This window comes from Callospermophilus lateralis, chromosome 19, assembly GCF_048772815.1.
Source record: "Callospermophilus lateralis isolate mCalLat2 chromosome 19, mCalLat2.hap1, whole genome shotgun sequence".
NCBI lineage: Eukaryota > Metazoa > Chordata > Mammalia > Rodentia > Sciuridae > Callospermophilus > Callospermophilus lateralis.
In genome coordinates, this window is record NC_135323.1 from 13,656,857 (window position 1) to 13,680,805 (window position 23,949).

The 23,949-nt window shown below is 45.2% G+C and overlaps 1 protein-coding gene across 1 annotated transcript in view; it reads left to right on the forward strand.

Annotated features, from left to right (window-relative positions):
• Positions 1-23,949, forward strand: part of Iqck (IQ motif containing K) — a 123,483-nt gene that overhangs the window by 76,978 nt on the left and 22,556 nt on the right. The window contains exon 8 of the mRNA XM_076840823.1: positions 15,387-15,498. Within this exon, the coding sequence (XP_076696938.1) occupies positions 15,387-15,498 (112 nt within the window). The remainder of the gene's footprint in view (positions 1-15,386; positions 15,499-23,949) is intronic.

Here is a 23,949-nt window from a genome sequence, read left to right on the forward strand (position 1 = left end):
AGGAGGACTGTAAGTTCAAGGTCAGCCTGGGCAACTTAGCAAGACCATGTCTCAAAATTCAGAATAAAAAGAGCTGGGGATGTAGCCCACGTGTAGAGTGCCTGCCTATCATGGCAAGACTGGGTTCAAGCCCCAGCTCCACACACACACTCACACATTATCTGTAACAACAGTTAATATATTTATATATTTGATATACTCAAATATTCTATAAATATACAATATGAATATCCATATGCAGTAAAATGGGAACATGTTCATCTGCATTCCTGGCCTATCCCAAAACCTCTTTCTCAGATGAAACCACTATTAGGAGTTAGGTGTGTGCCTTTTCACATTTTTCCTTTGTGTATATGAACATTTATATATACTTATTATGTTGCATGTTTGTACATATAAGAGGCATTTCTTTTATAAATCTGTGCCCTCACTGGAGAGCCATCTACCTGTCCCCAGAGGTAGCATCGCGTGCGCAGTCTGCCCACGTAGATCTGTTCTGGATGTTTGTATTTGAAGGCAAACATACCACCAGGTAGCTGCTAGGTAAGGATTTAGACGCACATTTCTCATCCCAAATCCTCCGGCTCAAAGCCCAGGATGCAGGACTGAAGGACCCTCTAGGGGCTGCTCTCCATCTTCATTTCCTCCTAAACTCCCGACCAGCCGTTCTTGAACTGCTTCCCCTCCCTGCTGCCTTCTGTATGCAGCTTCCCGGTTTTGCTCAGTGGCTTGGCCGCTGGCCTGAGCTTCCTCTTCCTCCCTTCCAGAGAGAGCCCCCCTGCTGCAGCTGCTCGGGCCAGGGGCTGGGGGCACATTTCCTCCCTTTGTGTGTGCTCTTTAGTCCCCTCTGGGTTTTCCTGCCTCTCAGGACAGCAGCCCCACCAGGTGAGCCGGAGTCGTTGAAAGCAGCCCTTCCGCTCCCAGGCAGGGCTCGATTGTCATTTCTGGCTGACTTCTGACACTACCTAGGTGAAGACAGATGGCATCTGGCACAGAGACAACAGAAAACAGCTTGACGTGAGTCACATTTTCCTGGTGAATACTACGCTGCCTAGAAATGCTGTCGAAGACAGAAAGTTTGTATTTTGCAATTTTGGGGGCTGATTTGGAGGCCGTAGAGTACAATGGTAAAGGAGCAGCTTTTACAATTAGATCAATTCATCCACTAATATTTACCCACTCGTATTTATTGAGCCCCTACTAGATGGCAGGAAGGTAAGCCTCCTTCTGGGCACTGGGAATGCTTTAGGGAATAAGACCAAGGCCTGCCCTCAGGGAGTTTGCCTTCTTGCCATGTGAATAATAGAGAGTCAAGAAGTGGGTCAATTAGGGTGACCAAGTGGAGCTCTATGGCATAGCGCATGCTCAATACGCCAGAGGCTCTGGGTTTGATCCCCAGCACCATCAGAATTAAGAATTAAAAAGTGTGCCAGCCAGCAATGGGCACAATGATGACATTTAATAAACCGCCCCAAATTTTACATATGTTCTTCATCTTCCTCGTCTGCAGACCAGTCCAATTTCACCTGCCCTGGATTGGGCTCTGCTACACGTAGCTCTGGGCTATGGGGTTCATCTTTCTGAGATCAGCAGGCTGTAGGGACCTGGTGTTTGTATGGCAGAGTTTTTTGGGGGAAATGAGGGCCAGTGTCTCTTTGCAGGGTTCTTTTCTGCCCAGGGAAATCCAAGCCACCCTAAAACTTACAATCTCAGATAAATAATAAGTAACAAAACACAAATACTCAGAAATATATTTACATAATGCAAAGCCCTTGATAGAGCTAGTCCCCATGGGTGCTTGAACTAGGGGGTTTATTTAAGGGGGTACATCAAAGGCAGGGATAGGAGTTTCAAGGGTGGATCTTGCTTGTGATGTCTTGCAGTCAGCAGGTTGATTGACATCTCAGCAAGTCACACCCACCCCAGGTGGGATCTTAGGCACAGCTTGAGGGGGAAGTTCACCAGCATCAGGTGGTCAGTCCCTGTGGGGGGTGCCACAGGGAGTTCCCAGGGCCAGACTTATCCCCTCAGGAGGCTACTGTGAGCAACAGTCCACACCCAGCCCACGGACAGCGCGTGACAGCAGAGGTTGAATGCTCTCAGAGAGGTGACCAAAAAAATCTCAAAGCTTCTCAAGGCCTAGACTGGGAGGTGGGCTTTGCCACTGCCACACGCACACCCCAATGGCCAAAGCAAGTTACATGGCCAAACTCAGTGTCGGGTAGGAGTCATACGCCTTGCTGAATAAGTATCTTTAGAAGTAGATATCATGAAACAAAACAAAGCAAGTTAAAGGGATAGAGAATAACGGGGACTGCTATTTTAGGTGGTGAGAAGGTTTTCGGGGGCTCTCTGAGAAGGTGTTGGGAAGAGACCTAAATGAAGTTCACTCTAGGCAGAGGGAAAAGCACGTGCTAGAGGCATGTGAGGACCAGTAAGAGAGTCAGTGTGGTTGATGAAAGTGAGGGGGACAGAGGCAAGGAAAGATCAGGGTCCTGTAGTGACTAATGGGCACCTTCAACAAGATGATGGTTTTACTCTAATTCGATGAGAAGTAATAGTAGGGCTTCAAGCAGAGGAGTCACATGATCTGACTGACATTTTTCAGGAATCTGTGGTAGTTGGCATCCACAGTGATTCCCCAATAATCTCTACCCGCTAGGATTCACATTTCTGCTGAGTCCCTTCCCACATTTACCAATAGAAAATGGCAGAAATAATGGTGTGCCACTTCCAAGATTAGGTTATTAGAAAGATACTGTAGTTTTGCTTGCTGTCTCTCTGTCTCTGGGATCGTTCACTCTGAGGGAAGCCAGATGTCCTGTCTTGAACAGCCCCGTGGAGAAATCTGCACGAAAAGAAACAGGGGCCTCCAGCCAAGAGCCATGTGAGCCAGCCCAGTGGATCCTCTGGCCCAGTTCAGCCTCTGGATGACTCTGGGCTCAACTGACAGCCTAACTGGAAGCTCAGGGGGACCCTGAGCAGGAACCACCCCGCTGAGCTGCTCCTGGATTCCTGACCCTCAGCACTGTGGTGCTGTTGTTTTAGGTTGTCAAGTTTGGAGGCTGATATTTCTTATGCAGCAATGGAAACCAATAACAATAACTGAGGTTGCTGTCAAGAGAGCAGATTGCAGGAGGATAACAGAAGCAGGAAAAGCTAAAGTGTAGCTCAGTGGTAGAGTGCTTGCCTAGCAATCCCTCGGGTTCAATCACCATACTGGAAAAAAAAAAGGCAGAAAAACTATTGTGATTACATGATTGCTACTCAAACTGCAGTCCACAGACCACGGGTATCATCCATCATCTGGTGACTGATTGGAAATGCAGAATCTGAGGCCCCCACCCCAGACCTTCTGAATCAAGATCTGCTTCTTAACAAGACCCTTGGGAGAGTCTTGACTTTCTAAAGTTTGAGAACTTTACAACACCATAGTTTTTTACAACACCATAGTTGACTGTCTGGGTAACAGAGGTGCCAGGATGCAGATTTAAATCCCGGCTTGCTGACCCTATGACCTTGGACAAATTACTTCGTTCTCTTAAGCCTCAGTTTCCTTTCCTATAAAGTGGGAATGACCATGGCACTGCCCTCTTAGGAGTGTATAAATGAAAGGGGGCGTGTCAGTCCTCAGCACAGTGCCAGGCACATGGCTGAGGCCTCCTAACTGCTGGCTTTTTATTAACTTGCTCTGACCCCAGCATTTGCTTCTCTAAGGCTATATTCTGATCATTTCCTGATGGTCTCAATTAAATGCTGTTTTTATTCCCTGTCCAAGAAAATCCTGTTTTTGTTTTTGTTTTTTCAAAAAACGTCCTTGAGCTCGTCACAAAACCTTTGTCTGTTGCCCAGCATGATTCCAGCCATACCCCAGAACGAAGGCGCCCGGTTTCCATGGTCAGCGTCTAGGCCCAGTTCTCAAGGCAATTTCAGAGCTGCCCAGCAGGCTGAAATAGGCCAGAGCACTATAAATAAGGATTCAGAGTGCTCTGAGCCCCACTTCCCAGGCCCGGCCCTCCCCCTTCCCTTCCCCCACCTGCTCCTATTCAATACACTCCGGGTTACAGCTGTGAGTCCAGAAAATGCCTTTGCCAACTTGCCAGGCTCTCAGCACTGCCCCCCGCCCCCACACACACCTTATTTGCCTAGTCACAGTGTATCCCAAGGATGTGATGAAAGTTGACAGATCAGACTCCAGGTTTATCTGTGGTCGAACAGGGTCCTCCACGGTGGGATGGCGGTGGGATGGGGCTTGAGAAGCTTGAGCGCCAGCCTGCCCCCTCACCATGTGACCTTGTATTAGCATTGAACTTCACGGAGCTTCATCTTCCTTATCTATAAAATGTGACTGATAATAATAATGAATTCTGGTCCCTAGGTTATTGTGAGGAACAATGAGAAAGCTAAAAATGAGCAGGACTAGCCGATAATTTGCAAGGCCCAGTGTAAAATGAAAAGGCAGGGCTCCTTGTTCAAAGTTATTAAGAATTTCTAGAGGGTGACAGCAGAGTGTAAAATAAGTGTGGGCCTTTCTACACGCAGGGCCTGTGTGACTGCCCAGGGCAGTGCCCAGGAAGCCAGACCTGCCTGTGAGGCCCCTAGAACCCTCCTGGCAATGGTACCAGCCACATTCCCAACTTTCCTACAGTCCTTTTGTATGAAGGGCTAAACAGTGTCCCTTCAAAGCTAAGGTCATAGGTACACAGCACAGCTGAACGTGAGTCCCCTCTGCTGAGTAACTGACCACCCTAATACTCGGTGACTTAACCCACAGCAGTTGATTATTTTTCATGATTCTGTTTGGGCTGGCTGCTTCCTCTGCTGATCTCACCTGGACTCACTTGTGGCCAAGTTCAGCTAGTGACCAGGCCCAGCCAGAAGGTCCAAGCTGGCCTTCCACATGTGTCTGGCAGTGGCTCTGGATGTGGCTGAGCACTGTGGTTGTCTTCCATGTGGCCTCCCATTCTCCAGTGGGTCAGACCAGCTTCCTTAAATGTAAGGAGGCCAAAGCTGCTGTTTTCCAAGCCTTGTCGAGGCCTAGATTCTGGATCCTGTGTAACAGCACTTCCACTTTCTGTTAGTCAAAGCAAGTCACAGGATCTGCCTGGTCTCGGAAGAAGGGAGAGAGAGTCCCCTTAGTGAACAGAGTGGCAATTTTATAAAGGGGCGAGGATACAGAGAGATGTGATTCATCAGGGACATGGCACAGTGATTCTCAATCTTTAGCCTGCATCAGGATTATCTGAAGGGTCCCTTGACGCACAGATTGCAGAGCTGTGACCCCAGGGTATCTGTGTCAGTAGGTCTGGGTGAAACCTGAGAACTGACATTCCAAACAAATTCTCAGGTGATGCTGCTAATCTGGGGACCACACTTGAGACGCCCCCTCACTCATCACTCAAGTTGAGTGTCCAGCTTTAGAATGGTGGCTGTCAACCTTGACTTTACCTTAGAAGTACCTGGGCAACTATGACAACCCTGAAACCATCAATCAAATCAGAGGCTGTGGTGGTAAAACATGGGCGTCAGTAGGTTCTGATTTGCTTTCCGTACTTCGAATTGAACCCAAGGGTGTTCTACCACTGAGCTACATCCCCTGTTCTTTTTGTTTTTTATTTTGAGACAGGATCTCAGTTGTACAATCTGGCCTTGTTCCTACAACTTTCCTGACTCGCCTCCTGAGCGGTTGGAATTAGAGGCACCACCCTCCTGGACCAAGCATCAGTGGTTTCTCTAAAGCTCCCCCATGTGATTCCCATATGCAGAGTTGAGAACTACCTTTTTCAGAATTAGACTACTTAAACTGAGTGCAATGGTACACACCTGTAATCCCAGCTACTCAGAAGGCTGAGGCAGGAGGATCTCAAGTTCAAGGCCAGCCAGGGTGACTTAGAGAAACCCTGTCTCAAAATGAAAAATAAAAAGGTAGGGGATGTAGCTCAGTGGTGGAGCACTCCCGGGTTCGATCCCTAGGGCTGGGTTAGGGGTGGGGAAACTACTTGGGCTCAAGTTCCGGGCTATAAATGCAACTATAGGAAAGTTATTTTGCTTCTCTTTGGCTTGGTTGCCTCATTGAAAGTGGGGATGGCAGTGATGCCTACATCACAGATTTGAGGATTAGAGTTAATATGCAAGAGCCAGGCATGTGGCATGCACCAGACCCCGTCTCAAAAAGGACTGGGATGTAACTCACTGGTAGAACACACCTGGGTTCAATCCCCAGTTTTAAAAAAGTTAATATGTAAGGACTGGGGGTATAGCTCAATGATAGAGCACCTTGCCTATCGTACAAAAGGCTCTAGGATTGATCCCCAGCACTGGGGGTGGTGGTGGTGAAGCAAAACAAATGTTTTCTCAAGAGTTAATATGTATAAAACTCCTAAAATAATGCTGGCACTACTTTGTAGTGAAAATACCACGCACGTCACCTCTGAGTCTTGATGTTAAGGAAGAGATCAAAGCCTTGTGCGAAACTATAGTCTTTGGCATTGCAAACTTTTTACAGTTTAACCCCAGAAATCATTGGAAAGTTCATCAAATATCTTGAATGCTTTAGCAGCTTATTCATTCTCTGATTATTTGGGCAAACAAGTATCAGGAAGAGTGGGTTGAACTTTATCTGAACTGTCATCACTGAGCTGTTGGGGGAAATTCCGCTTCTCCGTAGTACGGAATGTGATAGGGCCTCATTATTAAGGGGACTTTAAAACAAAATAGGTGTGGCTTCCTGGGAGACGTCTTTTTAGGTCCAGCATTGCAAAGCTGACCCCAGCGGAGAGCAGCTGCTGAGTGAGTCACGGTCATGCCTTCCTGACTGAGCCGTCCTTCTTGGCTCCAATGTTGGGGCTTCGCGGTCATCACCACGGCATTCATGTGGGAACTGAAAGCAGCACAGATGTTATAGTCACTTGAAAGCCCAATCTTGGCATTCTGATCCATGTGAGCAGGGTTTCCCAAGCTTTTCAGATCACTGGAATCACCTGGGCTTCTTGCTGAACATACTCAAGCCTTGGGTCTGCCTCACAGGTACTGAATCAGAACCTATAGGCCAAGGGCCCTAGGGACCTCAATGTCATCAAGTAAGTTTAGAAAGTAGTCTTAAATTAATGACACTTGGGCATGGAGAGGGGAGAGGCAGTAAGGAAGCCGGGGGCGAGGGTTCTAATGCCTACTCAAGGATAGGGCTAGGGGTGGGTCAATCATAGCCACTGGACCAAATCCAGCTCACTGCCCATTTTTTTATAAATAAAGATTTATTGGAACACAGCCTTGCCCATGTTTTAACATATTGTCAATGGCTGATTTTATGTTATAATGGCAGAATGGAGTTGATATGACAAACCAGATAGCCCCACGAAGCCAAAAATATTTACTATTTGAACCTTTACAAAAGTTTACTGACCCCCAGATAAGAGACAAGAACTGGAGTTGGAACAAAGACTCTCAAAAGTTCTGAGCTCATAATTTAAAAATAATAAACCAACAAGGAAGAAGGAAGTCAGCAAATACAACCAACTAGAAAGTTCAGGCCCCTAAGAGTAGCAATTTGAATCTATGAAATAAGTGTACTTAAGATGATTATAGAGATTTACTAAAAGAAAAGATTAAAATAAACCTTGCCTAAGGAACAAGACAGTAAGAGAGAAGGAGGGGGATTCAGATTTTATAAAGAAGTAAGTGCAACCTTCAGAAATGAAGATAATCTGTAAGTTTGCTAAAGCAGAGCATCTCAATTGTGTGTGAGCATCAGAGACACCGGGAAAGTTAGAACACAGATTCCTGGAACTACTCTCTGATAAATGCTGACTTAATGGGGTTTGGAGGAGCCATGAATTGGTATTTCTAATAAGTTCCCACCAGAGGTTAGCTGTGGACCATATTTTGGGTATGAATTAACTAAGAGATAGACACAGCTGGAGGAGGAATTAGGAAACTGGCAGGCAGATCTTGGAGAGAGAATAAAGCAGAAGCTAGAGATGGGAATGGTGGAAAGAGTGAAGAGACCAGGCCAGAAGGAGAAGGTCCAGCATGAGTCTAATGGGAATCCCATAGGGAGACGACGGGATGAATGGTGGAGAAACCATATTCCCAGAGATACTGAGTGAGAATATTCCAGAGGCGAAGAAACATGAATCCTGAATTAGCTAAACAAAAACAAAGGCACGCCAATATGCTTCTTGGTCAAACTGTAGAATGCCAAAAGCAAAGAAGAAACCTTAAAGATGTCCTGCAGGCAAGGTTACCTACAAAGTCAAGGAAGAGCACAGACTTCTAATCAGCAGCTGTATTCCAGAAAACAGTGCAGTGTCAACTCTTCTAATCCAGAGGGAAAAAAAATAACATTCAACCTAGAATTATGTACCCACGAAATTGTCACTCAAGGACAAGGGTTATAAGACATTCTCAGACTTGTCTCTCTCTGAAAGATCCTCCTAAAAGTTATTCTTGAATTAGAAGGAAATCGAACCCACAAGGAAGGAGTGGAATGAAGAAACGATGGTGTCTGAGGAAGCCCATAGACCTAAACAGGCATGAGCCAATGGGAGATAAATAAGGGGAAACTTAGACACCAGGCAACAATAATAGGAAAGCTGAGAACTGGAAGATTTGGGTTACGGCCTTCTGACGTCTTCATATCATTCAGGAGCCTGGTCCGATTAAAGTGTTTTAGTTTATTACATTATAGCAACATATTAAAGAAAGAAAAGAGAATATAAATCAGTAGAATACAGGAAATATAAGGCACAAGAAAGAAACATAAAACTACAATAAATAAAAACAGTAAGGTGAGAGAGATAAATATATACTAACCATAATAAATATAAACAGTAGAATAAGCCCATCTATTTTTTTTTTTTTTTTTTGGAACTGGGAATTGAACCTAGGGGGTACTTTAATACTGAGCTACATTCCCCACCCCCAGTCCTTTTTATTTATTTTTTATTTTGAGACTGGTGCTCACTAAGTTGCTGAGGGCCTCACTAAATTGGTCAGGCTGGCCTCAAATTTGGGATTCTCCTGGGATTACAGGTGCCACTGTGTCCTGCTTCATCTCTGATTTTTAGATACACAAACACACACACACTCACATACATATCACTTAATGACCCACAATGGTTGAAGTAAAGACATGGGAAAAGATACATAGCACAAATATTAAAGAAAGGTTATTTATTATTATTGGTATCAGATAAAATAAACTTTGAGGCAAAATATTTTATCAGAGGTAAGAGGGTTCTTAATGATAAAGGAGTCACAGTTATTTTCTACTCAATCAGGTTTTTAAAATGCCATTCACACCCACCTGATTGAATTTACTCCTAATATGCCGACACCCAATGTTTGAAAGATGCTGCTCTAGAATAGTCCTCTAACCCTCTCTGAAAGCCCCGAGCAGCTCTAAGAAGCACACTGTCATCTTGCAGATGAATATCAGTAACACCTGCACAATACCAGCAATTAAATGATAGCACAGGTCTTTCAAATTAGTTCCTTGAGACAATAAGAAATGCTAATAATTGCCAGGACAGAAAGACAAAAACAAAAACAAACAAAACAAAGCAACCACTTTATTTTGTTTTGCCAAAAATCTGAGAACTCATGAAACTTCCTTACAAAGAAAAAAATCTGATTTCATGCATTTTGAGTTCCAGATAATTCATTAGGTAATTGAAAGAGATTTTGCAAACACATATGTCCTCCGTGTTGGAATCTGCTTTTCTAGGGCATAGAATCCATCAGCATAATGATTAGCATGCCAGGCCATGGCTAAGACGGAAGAACTTTCCAGGTGGCCTCTCCTGCCAGGTGGCTGGCGGATGCTTGTGAGCATCACTGAAGGAGTTGTCCGGTGTGTAACTGGACAACATCTTTCCAGCAATGATAACACAGTAAGTGTTTTCCTCCGGGGCAATTAGAAAAAGCCCCAGGGAATCATCCAGAAAGGGTAGCTGTTGCTGGTTTTGTCTATTTTGCCAAGAAGCAGGGAAAACAACTTCCCTAAGAGGAATTTAGAAGTAGAGATCTGTGCCGGGTAATTTCAGAGTCTTTGCAAACACCTCTCTCTTCCCAGCCTGCAACTATTCTGTGGAGCCCCCATACTCCTGGACCAGCTGGCTAATGCCCAATGCTATAAAACTATAAAAATCATTTATGTGTGCAGTGCTCATAACCCGTGGGAGGAGAGCTTGCTTTCAATTTTATAACTCGTGGGCTCTGCTGCCACTTGGCAGCCACTACAGCAGTTGTAGGGTTCAACCTTGGCACAGAATCCAGCTTATTCCCAATACTTTATTAATTGATTTAAGAAGTCACTAAAACACTCGAGAACTTACTGTGTACACACACTTGGCTTGTAGCACTCTAGATGTATTAGCTTGTTTTCACCCCAACACAACTTTAAGTAAATATTTTTGTTATCCCCATTTGATGGTTGAGGGAATCAAGGCTCAGAGAGTTTCAGTGACTGGCTCAAGGTTCCTCAGTAATTTGCAGAGCTGAGATTCATCCTCAAAGTGTCTGATTTGGAGTAGACTTTTAATCCAATATGGTATCTAGGATGCCTTTCATCAGAGTCATATATAATAAAAGGAATTTGATGGTTTCATGGGCATTTTAAAAAATTTTTACACCTGCCTAAATAATTTTTTTTTGTTTTTGTCTTACTCCAAAGTCCAGTGCCTGATCATGTATATTATACTACATGTGCTTATTCTGAAAGAGCAAGTGGACACCAAACAGTAATTTTAAAATGTGAACATAGGTAACTGGGTATGGCGGCACCCACCTATAATCCCAGCTACTTGGGAGATAGAGTCAGGAGGGTCACAAGTTCAAGGCCAGACTGGGCAACTTAGAAGACCCAGTCTCAAAACAAAAAATTAAAAGGGCTGGGGACAAAGCTCAGTAGTATAGAGCGCCTGGGTTCAATCCCTAGTACTACTACTAAAAAAAAAAAAAAAAAAAAAAAAAAAAAAAGAGTATAGAGTACTGGATTCCATCCCCAGTACCACAAAAATAAATAAATAAACAAAGTGTATAGAAAGCCACTGGTAGGGGAGCCTTTGTTTGGCAACGACCTTGCTTATGTATTAAACATCTCACTGCACTCTGTGGTATTTGCTGATTGGACAACAACTGCCCTTTAAATTGATTCTCTAATCACGGTAATAATGACTAGGATTAGGCTAGTTCAATGGGGCCATGCTTTCCCCAGGGCTCACAAAAGGCTTCTCCGCAGATCCAGGCTTTCCTGGCTGCTGCGTTCTCCACGTTCTCCACGGGTAAACAGCAGCCCTTGGTGCAAAATGAAGGAAGTCAAGGAACAGAGGGAGGGGTCTCTGGCCAAACAGGAAAATCACACCACACTGGTCAGCAGAGGCCCGTGAACAGCCTCCGGTTTCCTGATGATGTGGAAATGGGTGTTTTTGTTTGAGAATGTTTCGGTAATTGAGAATTCAATGACTATAGGAAAATAGGTGATTAAACAAAAATCTGGACACAAAGGTTCATAGAGGCTCTGTTCACAATAGCCAAAAGGTGACAACTCAAATGTCCATGAAGAGATAAACGGAGAAGAATAATGTGGTATAACTGTACAGTAAAATCTTAGGAATGGAGTACTGATACACGCTACCATGTGAGCCTTAAAATATTAGTTAGAAAATACAGACACACAAGGCCTCAGAGAGTGTATAACTTCATTTATATGAAATATCCAGAATCAGCAAATGCCTAAGACTCTGGGAAGTAAGGCAGATTGGTGGGTGGCAGGGGTGGGTGCGGGCAGGATGGGGAGTGACTGCTTGACAGGTACGGAGTTTCCTTTCGAATTGATGAAAGTGTTTTAAACTAGATGAGCATGTCAGCTTTTTGTCTCTGTGACCAAAATACAAGACTAACTTAGAGGAGGTAAAGTTTGTTTTGAGCTCACAGTTTCAGAGGTTGCTGTTCATGGTCGGCTGACTCCTTCCCTTTGGGCCTAAGGTAGAGCAAAGCCTCATGGCGGAAGGTCAGTGGTGGAGGACAGCTGCTGACCTCATGGTGTGGTCAGGAAGCAGATAGCAAAAGGAGGAGCTGAAGGTACAAGATAGAACCCCCTAAGGCCATGCCCCCCATGACCACCTCCTCCAGCCATGCTCCACCTGCCTACAGTTACCACCCATGTACAGAGGTCCACAACTTATGAATCCATCAAGTGGATTAATCCACTGATTGGGTGTTGTGGTTTGGATGTGAGTCATCCTCCCCAGTCTCCTTTGTTTCTGCAGAATGCTCAGAGGTGAAATGACTGAATTGTGAGAATTGTGAGAGGCAGGTACCATGTGGCTGCAGGAGGTGGGTCACCAGGGTGTGCCCTGAAGGGTCGTTCTTTCTGTGGTCCCTCCTTCTCCCTCTGTCTCTCTGCTTCCTGACCCAGGCATGCCCTTATGTCATGATGTTCCTCCTTACCTTGGGCCCAGAGCTATGGACCGAGATCTCGAAACCATGAACCCCCAATAAACCTTCCTTCCTCCAAGTTGTTCTTGTCAGGTATTTTGGTCACAGTGACACAGATGCTAACTAAACCATCAGGTTACAGTCCTCCTAATCTAATCGCTTTACCTCTGAACATCCCAGTATTGACAGAGGACCTCTTGGGGGGACACCTCATGTCCAGATCATAACAGTGAGCATGGATGGTTGTATGACATTGCGAATGTCCTTAATGCCCCAGAGCTGTATACTTTAAAAGATGAAAATGGTATATATTATGTAATATGTATTTGATCACTTTTTAAAAAGGAAAACCATTAGGTTACTTGTTGCTCTTGGACACAAGGACAATAAATCTCCCCCAAATAAAATTATCATGAGAAGAAGAAGAGGTGGACCTTTGTTGATGGGAGTAAATCAGGAGAGAACGGTAGTTTGGGGGCTGCGAGGGGGCTAGTGGTGAAACCTGACTCAATGAGCCCTTTGGGGCATGGGGAGGTGACTGTGTGGGTGACTTTAAAAAGGTGGAACCTGAGAGCCTAGGCTTGGGCTCCCTTGAAGGACTGCAGTGACTGTAGTAGGCAGCCCAGTGACCTGGGCGGGTCACTGACCCAGTGGTGGCCTGTAAAAGCAGAGACTGGCTTGGTAGCATCATGAGATCAGTAGTGAGGGAGCAGCTTCCCAGTTAGACAAGCCTGTGCTGCCCAGCGTCACCTCTCTTGGCTCCCACTGCTCCTGCCCTGCAGACGCTGTGTCCTGAGCCCATGTGAGGTCCCCATTTCTGCTTCTGTTCCTCTTGCTCCCTCCCAGCAGCTGAGGTACTGGTTCCTGACTGTCAGAGTCAAGGTTCAAGGGCAGAAGAGCCAGCAGACCATCCCCTGGGCACCTGGGAACCCCGGGAAGACAGGAGAGGGCCACAGTGATCTAGTGGCAGGTGACTTCCCCAGTTTGCATACTAATTTCAGCACAGGCTACTGTTCCCCTGAACACGACGCTACCACCTCATTTTAAGTGAGCAGAGCTGATTTAGTAAGGGAGCCCCCAGCGTGGCTGTCTTTAATAGTTGACCCAGAGCTGAACGGGTGCTGGTTACCATGGCAACTTCTTTGAAAAAGTGGTCTTTCCTTTTCCAGAATGTTCCCTGACATTCTTTTGCTACTATAACTTATCTTTAAAAAAAAAAAAAAGTTGAGACACATCCACATGTGTAGAGCCACCAACGTCTGGTCTTGGGATCCACTTGTAAGGAGCACCCCCTCTGGCAAGTGGAGAGGTGGAGGGATGATTGGAACAGGGTTGGGCCTCAGTGGCCGCGGCTCTTCCGAACCCTCTACTGCTTTTGACCTTGTCCTTTATCTTAGTCAACAGGACTGGCCTCAGTCCCCGACAACAGTCCACTCCACCCCTTCTCCCCAAGACTAACTCCAGTTCATTCTTCAAAACTCTCCTCAGGAGTCACCTCCTGCCTGACCACTCTAGGCCGGTTAGATTCCAACCCTGTTCCCTTAGACTCACGGATATCTTTCTTTCCTTTCCTTTTTTTTTTTTTTAATTGGTTTTTCTTAGTTACACATTTTCCCTGGTATCTTTCTCCTGCCACTCCTTGTGGATGTTGCTCCTGTGTCCTGTTAGGCTCCTGATTCTCAAAGGCTAGTCTGCCAAAGTATGGATCTCAACTCCATTCCCAACTCTAAGCATTGGCAACCCAGTTCTCTCATTTATAAAAATAGGAATCGTCATTCCTGCCTCATCAGGTTATTTAATGACTTAAATTTGTAAAATAATTTTTCTTCTTAGTATAGGGATTGAACTCAGGGCTACTACATTACCCAGCTATGTCCCCAGTCCTTTTTATTTTTTATTTTGAGCCCAGGTATCACTAAGTTGCTGAGACTGGCCTTGAACTTGTGATCCTCCTGCTTCAGCCTCATGAGCCACTGGGATCACAGGCATTTGCCACCATGCCTGGCTAAAATTTGTAAAAATACATAATGCCTAGGACATAGGAGGTATAAGAGTAAAGCAAATATAATAGTTACTACAGTTGCTATTAATCATCGTCTCCTTCTCAGGCCTAGCAGGAAGTAGATACTCAGTCACCTGGTGTAAAGTGGATGGAGCTGGGGTTAATCTACTTACAGAGATCAATCTAGAACTGTGCTGTCCAGTACAGTAGGTCCCAGCTTCATGAGGCTACGGAGCACTTGTCCAGACAGATTCACTGTAGGTGCAAAAATGCACCATATGCTGCATATTTAGCGTGGAAAACAGAAAGTGAAATATCTCAATTTTATATTGATTACATCAATATAAATTGAATGGCTGAAATGAATGGCAAACTTTTGGATATTTTAGGTTAAATAAAACATATTCTTAAAAATAATCTCATTTTTTTTTTAATGAGACAGGAAATTTAAACATGTTAACTACATTGTATTTCTAGGGGATAACATAGATCTAGAATGCGCCCAACCTACCATTACTATAACAAATATTCATAAAACCTCATGTATGTTCAAACACGTGAGCTTTGGGAATGTAGATGATGCAGTTAGAACAATGATTCCTTGAGAATCAAAAGTGTGTCCAGTCAGGCACTGCGGTGCACACCTGTAACCCCAGCAACTCAAGAGCCTGAGGAAGGAGGATTGCAAGTTCGAGGCCAGCCTGGGCAACTTATGGACACCCTGTCTCAAAACAAAACAGAACAAAACAAAAAGAAGGGCTGGGGATGTGGCTCAGTGGGAGAGCACCCTGGTCCAACCCCCAGTGCTGGGGACAGGGCAGGAATGTACCCTTATGTAAAAAATATCTCTAGTTGATTAATAAAGGCTTTTCTACACAGGGTTCATAAACTAATAATGCACAGAAGTACGCAGAAAAGGGACTGAAGCTTTCTGGGGCTTTTCCAGGTTCGCTGTGATCCTGAGATTCAAGAACTGCGTACCTGGCAGAAGAAGCTACGGGAGGACAAGTACATTCGCCATCGAGTGAGAATATTCTGGATGAAACAGGAGCGCAAAGGTCAGTAGCTTGGCTCACTGTCCTCTGTGTCTTCAGGAAAAGCCTGATCCTTCTTCCGAGCTGAAGAAGGAAGCCCCTGAGGCGTTCTGGGGACCTCGTGTCTACACAGAACTCAATTTATACAGGGCCAAGGGACTACATCTTAGGATTCTGCCCTGGAATGACAGAGTTGAGATTATTTGCATGGTCATTTTCTTCCTTCAGGGGTGACCTTGGTGTCACCTTGTATTTTCAGGTTTTTAGTTTTTAAGTTACAAGACATAAAAAACCAAAAAACAAAACAAGATGAAACAAAAAAAACAAAAGAAACCATTATTTTAGAAACAGCATATCTGCAACCATTCATTCTTTTAAATTTTTGATTGTGTGCCTGAACTTAAGTGGTATTTTGTACCTGTCTTCTCCCTTTTTGTGATGGTTAGTCTTAAGTGTCAACTTGACTGGGCCGTGGGATGTTCAGATAGCTGGTAAAATTATTTCTGGGTACATCTGTGAGGATGCTTCTAGAATTGGGATTTGGGTTGGTGAGCTGAGCAGAGCAGATGGCTTCATTTCCCAATGCGGGGGGAGTTTTAGTCAGCTTTTGCTGTTGTGGCCAAAGACCCGACAAGAACAATTTTAAGGAGGAAAAGATTATGTGGAGGCTCACGGTTTCAGAGGTCTCAGTCCGTAGACAGCCGCCTCCATTCCTCAGGAATCAAGGTGAGGCAGAATATCATGGAAGAAGGTTGTGGTGGAAGAAAGCAGCTCAGGACATGACCACCAATGAGAGAGAGAGAGAGAGAGAGACCAGAATCCACTGTCCAGGGACAACTTATGTGCCCATAAAGCACACCCCCATTGACCACATCCTCAAGCCACATTCTGTCTTCATTTACAGGTTAATCCCTGTTTGGGGATTAATTTACTGACTAGTACACAGTTCTTTCCCCTACAAACCTTCTTGCATTGTCTCATGTGAGCTTTGGAGGACTCTCATGTCTAGACCATGATGGTGGGCATCATTCAATCTGTTGAGGGCCTGACAGAGCAAAAGGTGAGGAAGGTTGAAGTCACTGTGCCAATTTGAGCTGGGACGTTGGCTTTTTCCTGCCCCTGATACTCCTAGTTCTTGGGCTTCAGACCTGAGCTGGACTCTACACCGTGGGCTTCAAACCTTTGAGGCACACCCAGCTTCCCTAGATGTCCCGCTTGAGGATGGCCCATGGGGAGGCTCTCCAATCTCCATATTCCTGCGAGCCAACGCCTTATAGTAAATCTCTTTCTTATAGCTAAGATTCCTTAACTCCCTCTCTTTCTTTCTTTCTTTGTATATATATAAAATCTGTAATTTCCTATGGCACTGTGTCTCTGGAGAACCTCATTATACTTCTTTTCTACCAGGGTCACCGTTTCCCTTTAAAGTTTTTAAAAAATTTTTAAACTTTAAGTTGCTACATATCCACAGTAGGGAAATTAAGAAAGCAGTAGCCAGAAAAGGAGGTAAGACCCAGAAACCCCATTAAAACTAATGTTTGAGTGTTCATCCTGCTAAATTCCTCTTTCCAGTACCAAACAAACAAATAAATATATATTCATATTTTATTAAAAATGAGTCTATGTATAAATTCTCTTACATGATCTTCTTTTTCATTTAATATACTCTGAATATCATTCTGGTTATCAGCCAGAGAGGAGGTCACGATGTTTAGCACTCCAATGTATAGCTAACCAGTGATGTGGCATGATATATTTGCAAATGGAAAAAAATTTTTGAGCTACAATTTTTTATTCAAATAGAAGATATACACATGAAAAACAGATGTCTGAGCAGTTTGGAAGAAAACCAATGATAGTTATCTTTGGAAATTTGGACCAGAGGGGAGGAAGTACAGTATTGGAGTCTTTTAAATAACCATGTAGTACTTTACAAATATGAAAACCACGGGCAAATAGTCACCATAGCTCAGTGGACTACAAGGCAAACTTTGGTCCTCTAAGTGTCCCGGATGACCCTGTGATCACACCGGCCTCAGAGGGCTCCAACCTCCAATCTGTCTGTCTGTCTGTCTGTCTCTCTCTCTCTTTCTCTCTTTTGATTCCAGGGATTGAACTCAGGGACACTCAACCACTAAGCCACATCCCCAGCCCTTTTTTGTATTTTATTTAGAGCAGGGTCTCACTGAGTTGCTTAGCACCTCACTTTGGCTGAGGCTGGCCTTGAACTCCCGATACCCCTGCCTCAGCCTTCCCAGTGGCTGGGATGACAGGCGCGCGCCACTGTGCCCAGCCAGTCTCTTTTTAGTTCTTACAAAATGCCATGCCTTCTTACCTAGGGACTTCACAGTTCCCATTCCTGTCCTGCTGTGTCAGCCTTCCCGGCTTCTCCTCATCCTTAGACAGGGACACACGTCCTCAGAGAGGACTCCCCAGGTACCCTACTAAGGGCCGGGGGCAGGAATCAGTTTATTGGAGCTCTCAAGAGGGGGTGATCTAGACAAGTTTTGTTTTCTCCCAGAACTGCCTTCAGCTCTTCTCTCTGAAGCCCTTTCTTACATGGCATGTTGGCGGGGGGTGGGGGTTCCTTGTCTTTTCTGTATGCTCGGAGTTCACAAAGTCTAGTCTTAAAATCTCAGTCTCAACCTCAATTTAATGCTCACCCAGCCCCTCTGCACCCCCCCATGGGCTTGGGTGCAGGAAGAGGGTTGTCTGGTCTTTGTGCCTCTGTCCCCTCCTCTTCTGAGTCTCTTCCCTCCTGGGGGTCTGGGTGGCAAAGAGGGAGATACAAAAGGACACTTTCTGTCGCCATCATCTCTTGACGCCACTGCTTCAGCCAAGCCCACTTGGCCTCCCGTGACCTGTGGACAGGCCCCCGTGTTGGCTCTCTGACTTGGCGTGTTTATTTTGGGTTCTTCCTCAGGGGAAACAGCAGGCTGCAGAGCCCCTTGTGAGGCCCTGCCCTGACTCCCCCTCTTCTACCACCACCCCGACCCCAGTCCACTCCCAGCCTTTTTCTCTTGGGGTCTCCTTACCCAATAGCCAGGCCTCTTCAGGGTGGCATAGGAAAGACGGCTAGCCCTCAGAGTGGCCTCATGCTCAAAAGCAATAGCACCAGGAAAGGGACAAGCCGATTTCACGCGTCTCCTGATATGAAGTGCAGAGGACACATTTCTTATGCGCTACTCCTGTCCAGAATCCATAGCTTGAATGTAATAATGAGGAAACAGACGCACAGTGAAGGACATGTTATTAAATAATGATTCTTCAGAAAATGCCAAAGTCAAGAGGAGAGGAGACCAAAGAGACAGGGCAGGCGAGTGCTGTGCACCATCCCAGACTGGGTCCTGGCCAGGGAAACAATTTGATAAAGGACATTAAACCTGAGATTCAGGCTTCATATTAGCTAACAAGTAATAGTACTAACTTTCCTGATTTTGATCAGTGAACTCAGATCAAGCGGAGACCCTAAGGAGGTGCAGGATCCCCAATTATTTTGTGCTCTTTTAAAACATGGAGTCCAGAGGCAGGTGTGCTGGTGCCCACTCAGGAGGCTGAGGCAGGAAGATCAAAAGATCAAGGTCAGTCTGGGAAACTTAGGAAGACCTTGTCTCAAAAAAATGAAATACAAAGGGCTGAAGATGTAGCTCAGCGTAGAGTGCCCCCCGGTGTGATCCCCATATCGTGGGGGGCAGGCAACAAAAACATGGAGTCCTCTAGGCATCCAGTTCTCAGCTCTGAGCAACAAGGCAAGTCCAGCTGATGCTTGACTGGGCATCTGGGTTTTGTTTATCTGGCGATTTTGTGTCTTTCCCACAAGAATGTAGGCTCCATGAGAAAAAGATCTGGTTTGCCTGTCTCATCCCCTAGAATAGCACCTGGCACAAAGTGAGCATAAGTAAAAATGAGATTCATGAACGGAACTGTGAGGCTTAAATGAGTCAATACCCAGAAACGGCTGCAGAGCAGGAGCACATCCCATTGGGGATCCCTCACAGAGCAGCAGCTTGGGCTCTGATCACCGCTGGCTCAGCCCAGGCCACTCTCCCATGCACAACTGCCACTTCATTACACTTCAGAACTGGAAGACAATCAGGGCTGTAATCAGTTTAAAGGTCAAGGGAAGTACAGTGTCTATTTATTGCTATTTTTCCATATTCTTTGGAGTTGATTTGCTGTGGGTTGATTTGGCTTGCTATGGAGCCAGGAGAGCGGAGCAGATTGAATGGCGTTACGGGCCAGCAGGAGGGCAGAGTGGAAGCAGTCAAATCTGGCCACCTGCTGCTGTCTGCCTGTGGCCTTCCTAGGGCTTCAGGAGCAGTGCTTTCTGAACAATAGGGGTCTTCAGAAAAAGCCCCAGTGTGGAACAGTGGTAGACGCCCTTTTGTGAAATGGCCAATTCTAAAGGTCGTCTCCAGGTCTGGGATCACTTGAGAGGAAATGGGGAGCTGGAGACAGAGCTCAGTGGTAGAGACTTCTCTAGTGTATGCAAGGCCCTGGGTTCCATCCCCAGTACTCAGGGAGGCGGGGGGGGGGTACATTAATGGGTGAAGGTTAAGGTTTTGAAGTTGCCCTTGAAATCCAAACTACCACTTCTTTCCATGCGACCCTGACCTAGCTAACTTCGTTAAACATCTGTTTTTCCACATATAAAATGGCTCATGATAGGACCTGTCTCTCATAGTTGTTACAGGATTCCAAGGATCATCTTTAATCCTGATACATAGTCCCCATCAATGTTAGTTATCATCACAATTGAAATATTGTGCATTTAACAATTGTGTGTTGGTTTCCTCTGATACACTCTGAGCTCCATGCGGTTCCATTTGAGTCTGTGTTTATCTCATTCATCATGTTGCCTTGCACCAAGCCTGGTCCTGAGCAGATGGTCTGTACAGACATATCTGGGGTATGAAGCTCTGGGCTTCATTTTATAAGTAGAAGCTCAGCAGGAGGATTGCAAGTTTAAGTCCAGCCCTAGCTAAATTGCCTGTCTGATTAAAAAGTGTGTGGGTGTGGGGGGGAGTGCTGGGAATGCACCTCAGTGGTAAAGTGTTCCTGGGTTCTATCCCCAGTATTGGGAGAAAGAGAGAGAGAGACAGAGACAGAGACAGAGACAGAGACAGAGTCCCAGAAGGGTTGAGAAGTTTCTCACCGTCACACAGCAGTGGGGCCTGGGGCTAGGCCCTGGTCTTTGCTTTCTCTATCCACTGTTCTAACACATCTCTGAGGGGAAAAACAGAGACAGGTTCTCTTTGTGTTTCTTCTGTGGTGCTGGGGATCCAGCCCGGAACCTCACTCATGCTAGTCAAGTGCTCTACCACTCAGCTACACGCCAGCCCCACAAGCCACTCTCTTGGATTCTATCATCAGACCCAAACTTCTAGAATCTTCTTGAGCAGGACATGGTATGTCTAAATTATTGTTGTGTGCCAGGATTCTTTTTTGCTTATGTTTGAGTTGACTGAGGCTTCCCAGTAGGGGCTGAATCACAAGGAGCAGGATGCAACCTGCAGCTCACCAGGTGAGGTAGAACCCTCTGTTTCCTCCAGGTTATCTCCAAGCGGAATCCGGTTAAGATGTCATGCACCTGAGTGACTTCCCATTTTCAACCTCTTGAACCTGGGTGGAGGGAGGGTTAGAAAATTTATGTCCCTAGGGTTGGGGATACTGCTAGAGGTAGAGCACTTGCCTTGCAAGCATAGGGCCCCGGGCTCCTCCTCAGTACTGCAAAAAAATATGTGTCCCTAGCCAAGGTGACATTGCAATGACAATGACACCACAAACGCAGCAATTTGAAAGTGACGTTAAGCCCAGGCTAGCTCTTCTTCAGACCTGAAATAAAACATAGTAGAGCCACTGCAAATGAAATTCAACTTTATTTTTTAAAAACAAGAGCTTCATCTATGTACAAATCCAGCAGACACATCACTCTATGACCCATATTGCCGTCTGGTATTTAGAACATGAATAAATTTTGCCAAGTTCATTTCTTGGAGCACCTCGGGGCAGACAGGAGGTCTAGGGAGAGCAGTGTCAGCTGTCGGGTAGATCATGGTCGTATATAACCCGTCTCATGTTACACCAAGTCAGAGCCACCGTCCCCAGCAGAGTTCTCTTCTAGGACAGAAATGGTGTGAAATTATCCTCCAGTCTCCATCCATCGGGACAGATGTGGGGATTATTTTTAAATGTGTGTGTTAAGAATTTCAGCCAGTGCAACTCAAAAGAAGATGCCTAAGTCATTTTTGAGATGCAGTAAAAATCCTGTCTTGAAGAATAGCATATTTTAGCTTCATATAGTCAGTGAGTGTTTTTAAATGTGCTTTGTAATTGAATATCCACATTTTATTTGGGAATCTCATTTTGAGCAGAGAGAGGGAAACCATAAAAACATTTTCCTATAAAATCAGATTATATTACACAATACCTCCCATTAGATACATTTCTTAACACTGTATATGTTATATATATACACAAATAATCTTTTTTCTTTATTTCTCAGTACTGGGGATTAAACCCCAGGGATGCTCTATCACTGAGCTACATCCCCAGCCCTTTTGATTTTTATTTTTGAGACAGGTCTCACTAAATTGCCGAGGCTGACCTTGGACTTGGGATCCTCTTGCCTTAGCCTCCCAGTTCTCTGGGCTTACAGGCCTGCACCACCGTGCCCGGTTACAAATAATCTCTAAATTTTACTTTATCACTTGATTTTTTTTAGGAAATGGTGGCAGGGAAATTGATTATTTACCTGTCAAAGGAAATTGATTATTTACTTTTTATTTCCTTAACTGTTTATTCCCTACTTCAGAGATTTGTAATAGTTACAGAAACACATAGAATATAAGATTTTTAAGTAAATACAGCAATTGAATCAAGGAAAAATTAATATTTGGGAACAAGGAAAACCACTAACTGCAGTTAGTAAAGTACTCGCTTCAAGGACTATGCTTGCTAGAGATTTTTTAAATTTTTAAATATTTAACTGACAAAAATTGTACATACTGGTGTATGTTCAAAGTGTACAATGTGATGATTTAATTAATGTGCATACATTGCGTAATCATTACCGCAACCAAATTAATTAACACATCCATCACCATTCGTTTGAGGGTGAGTGTGTGAGTGCAGGTGTGGGTGTGGGTGTGGGGGGGTGAGAACACTTACAATCTGCTCTCTTATCAAATTTCGAGTAAACAATCCAGCATTAACTATAGTTGCTATGATCTGCTTTAGATTCACAGAATTAATTTCTCTTATGACTGAAAGTTTGTACCCTCTGGCCAACATAGAGGTTTCTTAGAAGAGACAAGGCAAAGAGGAAACACAACCTGTTACATAATTCAGTGTCTATAAGAAAAAAATGACAAGCCACTGGTTGAGGAAGTAGTGGGCCCATCCCTAACACATTATGCAATGTGAATAATGGCAACAAAAATGTTCCTACAATAAACAGAAATACGGCCCTTAGTTTCCTAGAAGCCACAACAATAAAGGAAACAGCACTGCTGTTTGGCACCGCTTCCTAGGAACTGAAACCTGGTTTTTCAGCCTTAGAGAGGACAGGGGGTAGCACCATGACACCAAGCTTCAGTGTCTCCCATCTAGGGGAGAAGAGATGGGAGCCCAAGCAATGGATCGAAACCAGAGAGATTTGTTTGCCCTATTTTAAACTTAGATTGTATGGCAGTCCCAGCGCTTAGGATTTGCCGATGTTATTAAGGGACGTTCTTGAGCTGGGGATGCAGCTCAGTGGTAGAGGGCTTGCCAAGCATTCACAAGGCCCTGGGTTCAAGCCCCAGCACCATAAACATATTAAAATAAATAAGCTCCTCCTCTTGGCCACACCACCTACTTGTGCCTTGAGGATGCTGCCAGGACTTAGTTCCTATGCTGTTCCCGGGTGCGTCTCTGAGAGCAGAGAACCCTGTAACAAAGGCGTGATTATGATTGATGGAGCATGTACCTGCCTCAGGACATGCTGTGCCTAGTACTCCATGTTTCAGTGAGATGCTTAGAACTCAGAGAGATGCCACCTTCACATTGAGATGTAGAAACTTGGAGAATTTAAGACTTGTTCAAGGTCACACAGCCCAAAGTGCCAGAGACCAGGCATTTGAACCCAGATCTGCCTGATGCCAAGGAGCTAAGGGCCACCCAGGAACCCAAGTGCCCAGTGCAGAGCCTCCCATCTGGAGACCTGCCAGCCCCCAGCTGGACAGCAGCAGCTTCTGGCACACTTCCCACCGTGCATGGACGTTGAAATGACTGCAGGCCAGAGGTACAGGGGAGGCTCCCAGGTGGAGGAGGCCGAGTCCCTCACCTGAAGGCTGCAGGATCTATACCTTATATTTTGGGGAGATATTTTCATTGGAGCAGGAAGGCAAGGTCAGTGAGCAAAGGGGAGGACATTCTTATCTGCCTCCAGCCTTACAGATGAGGAGCAGAGAAGGGCTTTGCCACCCAAGGGGA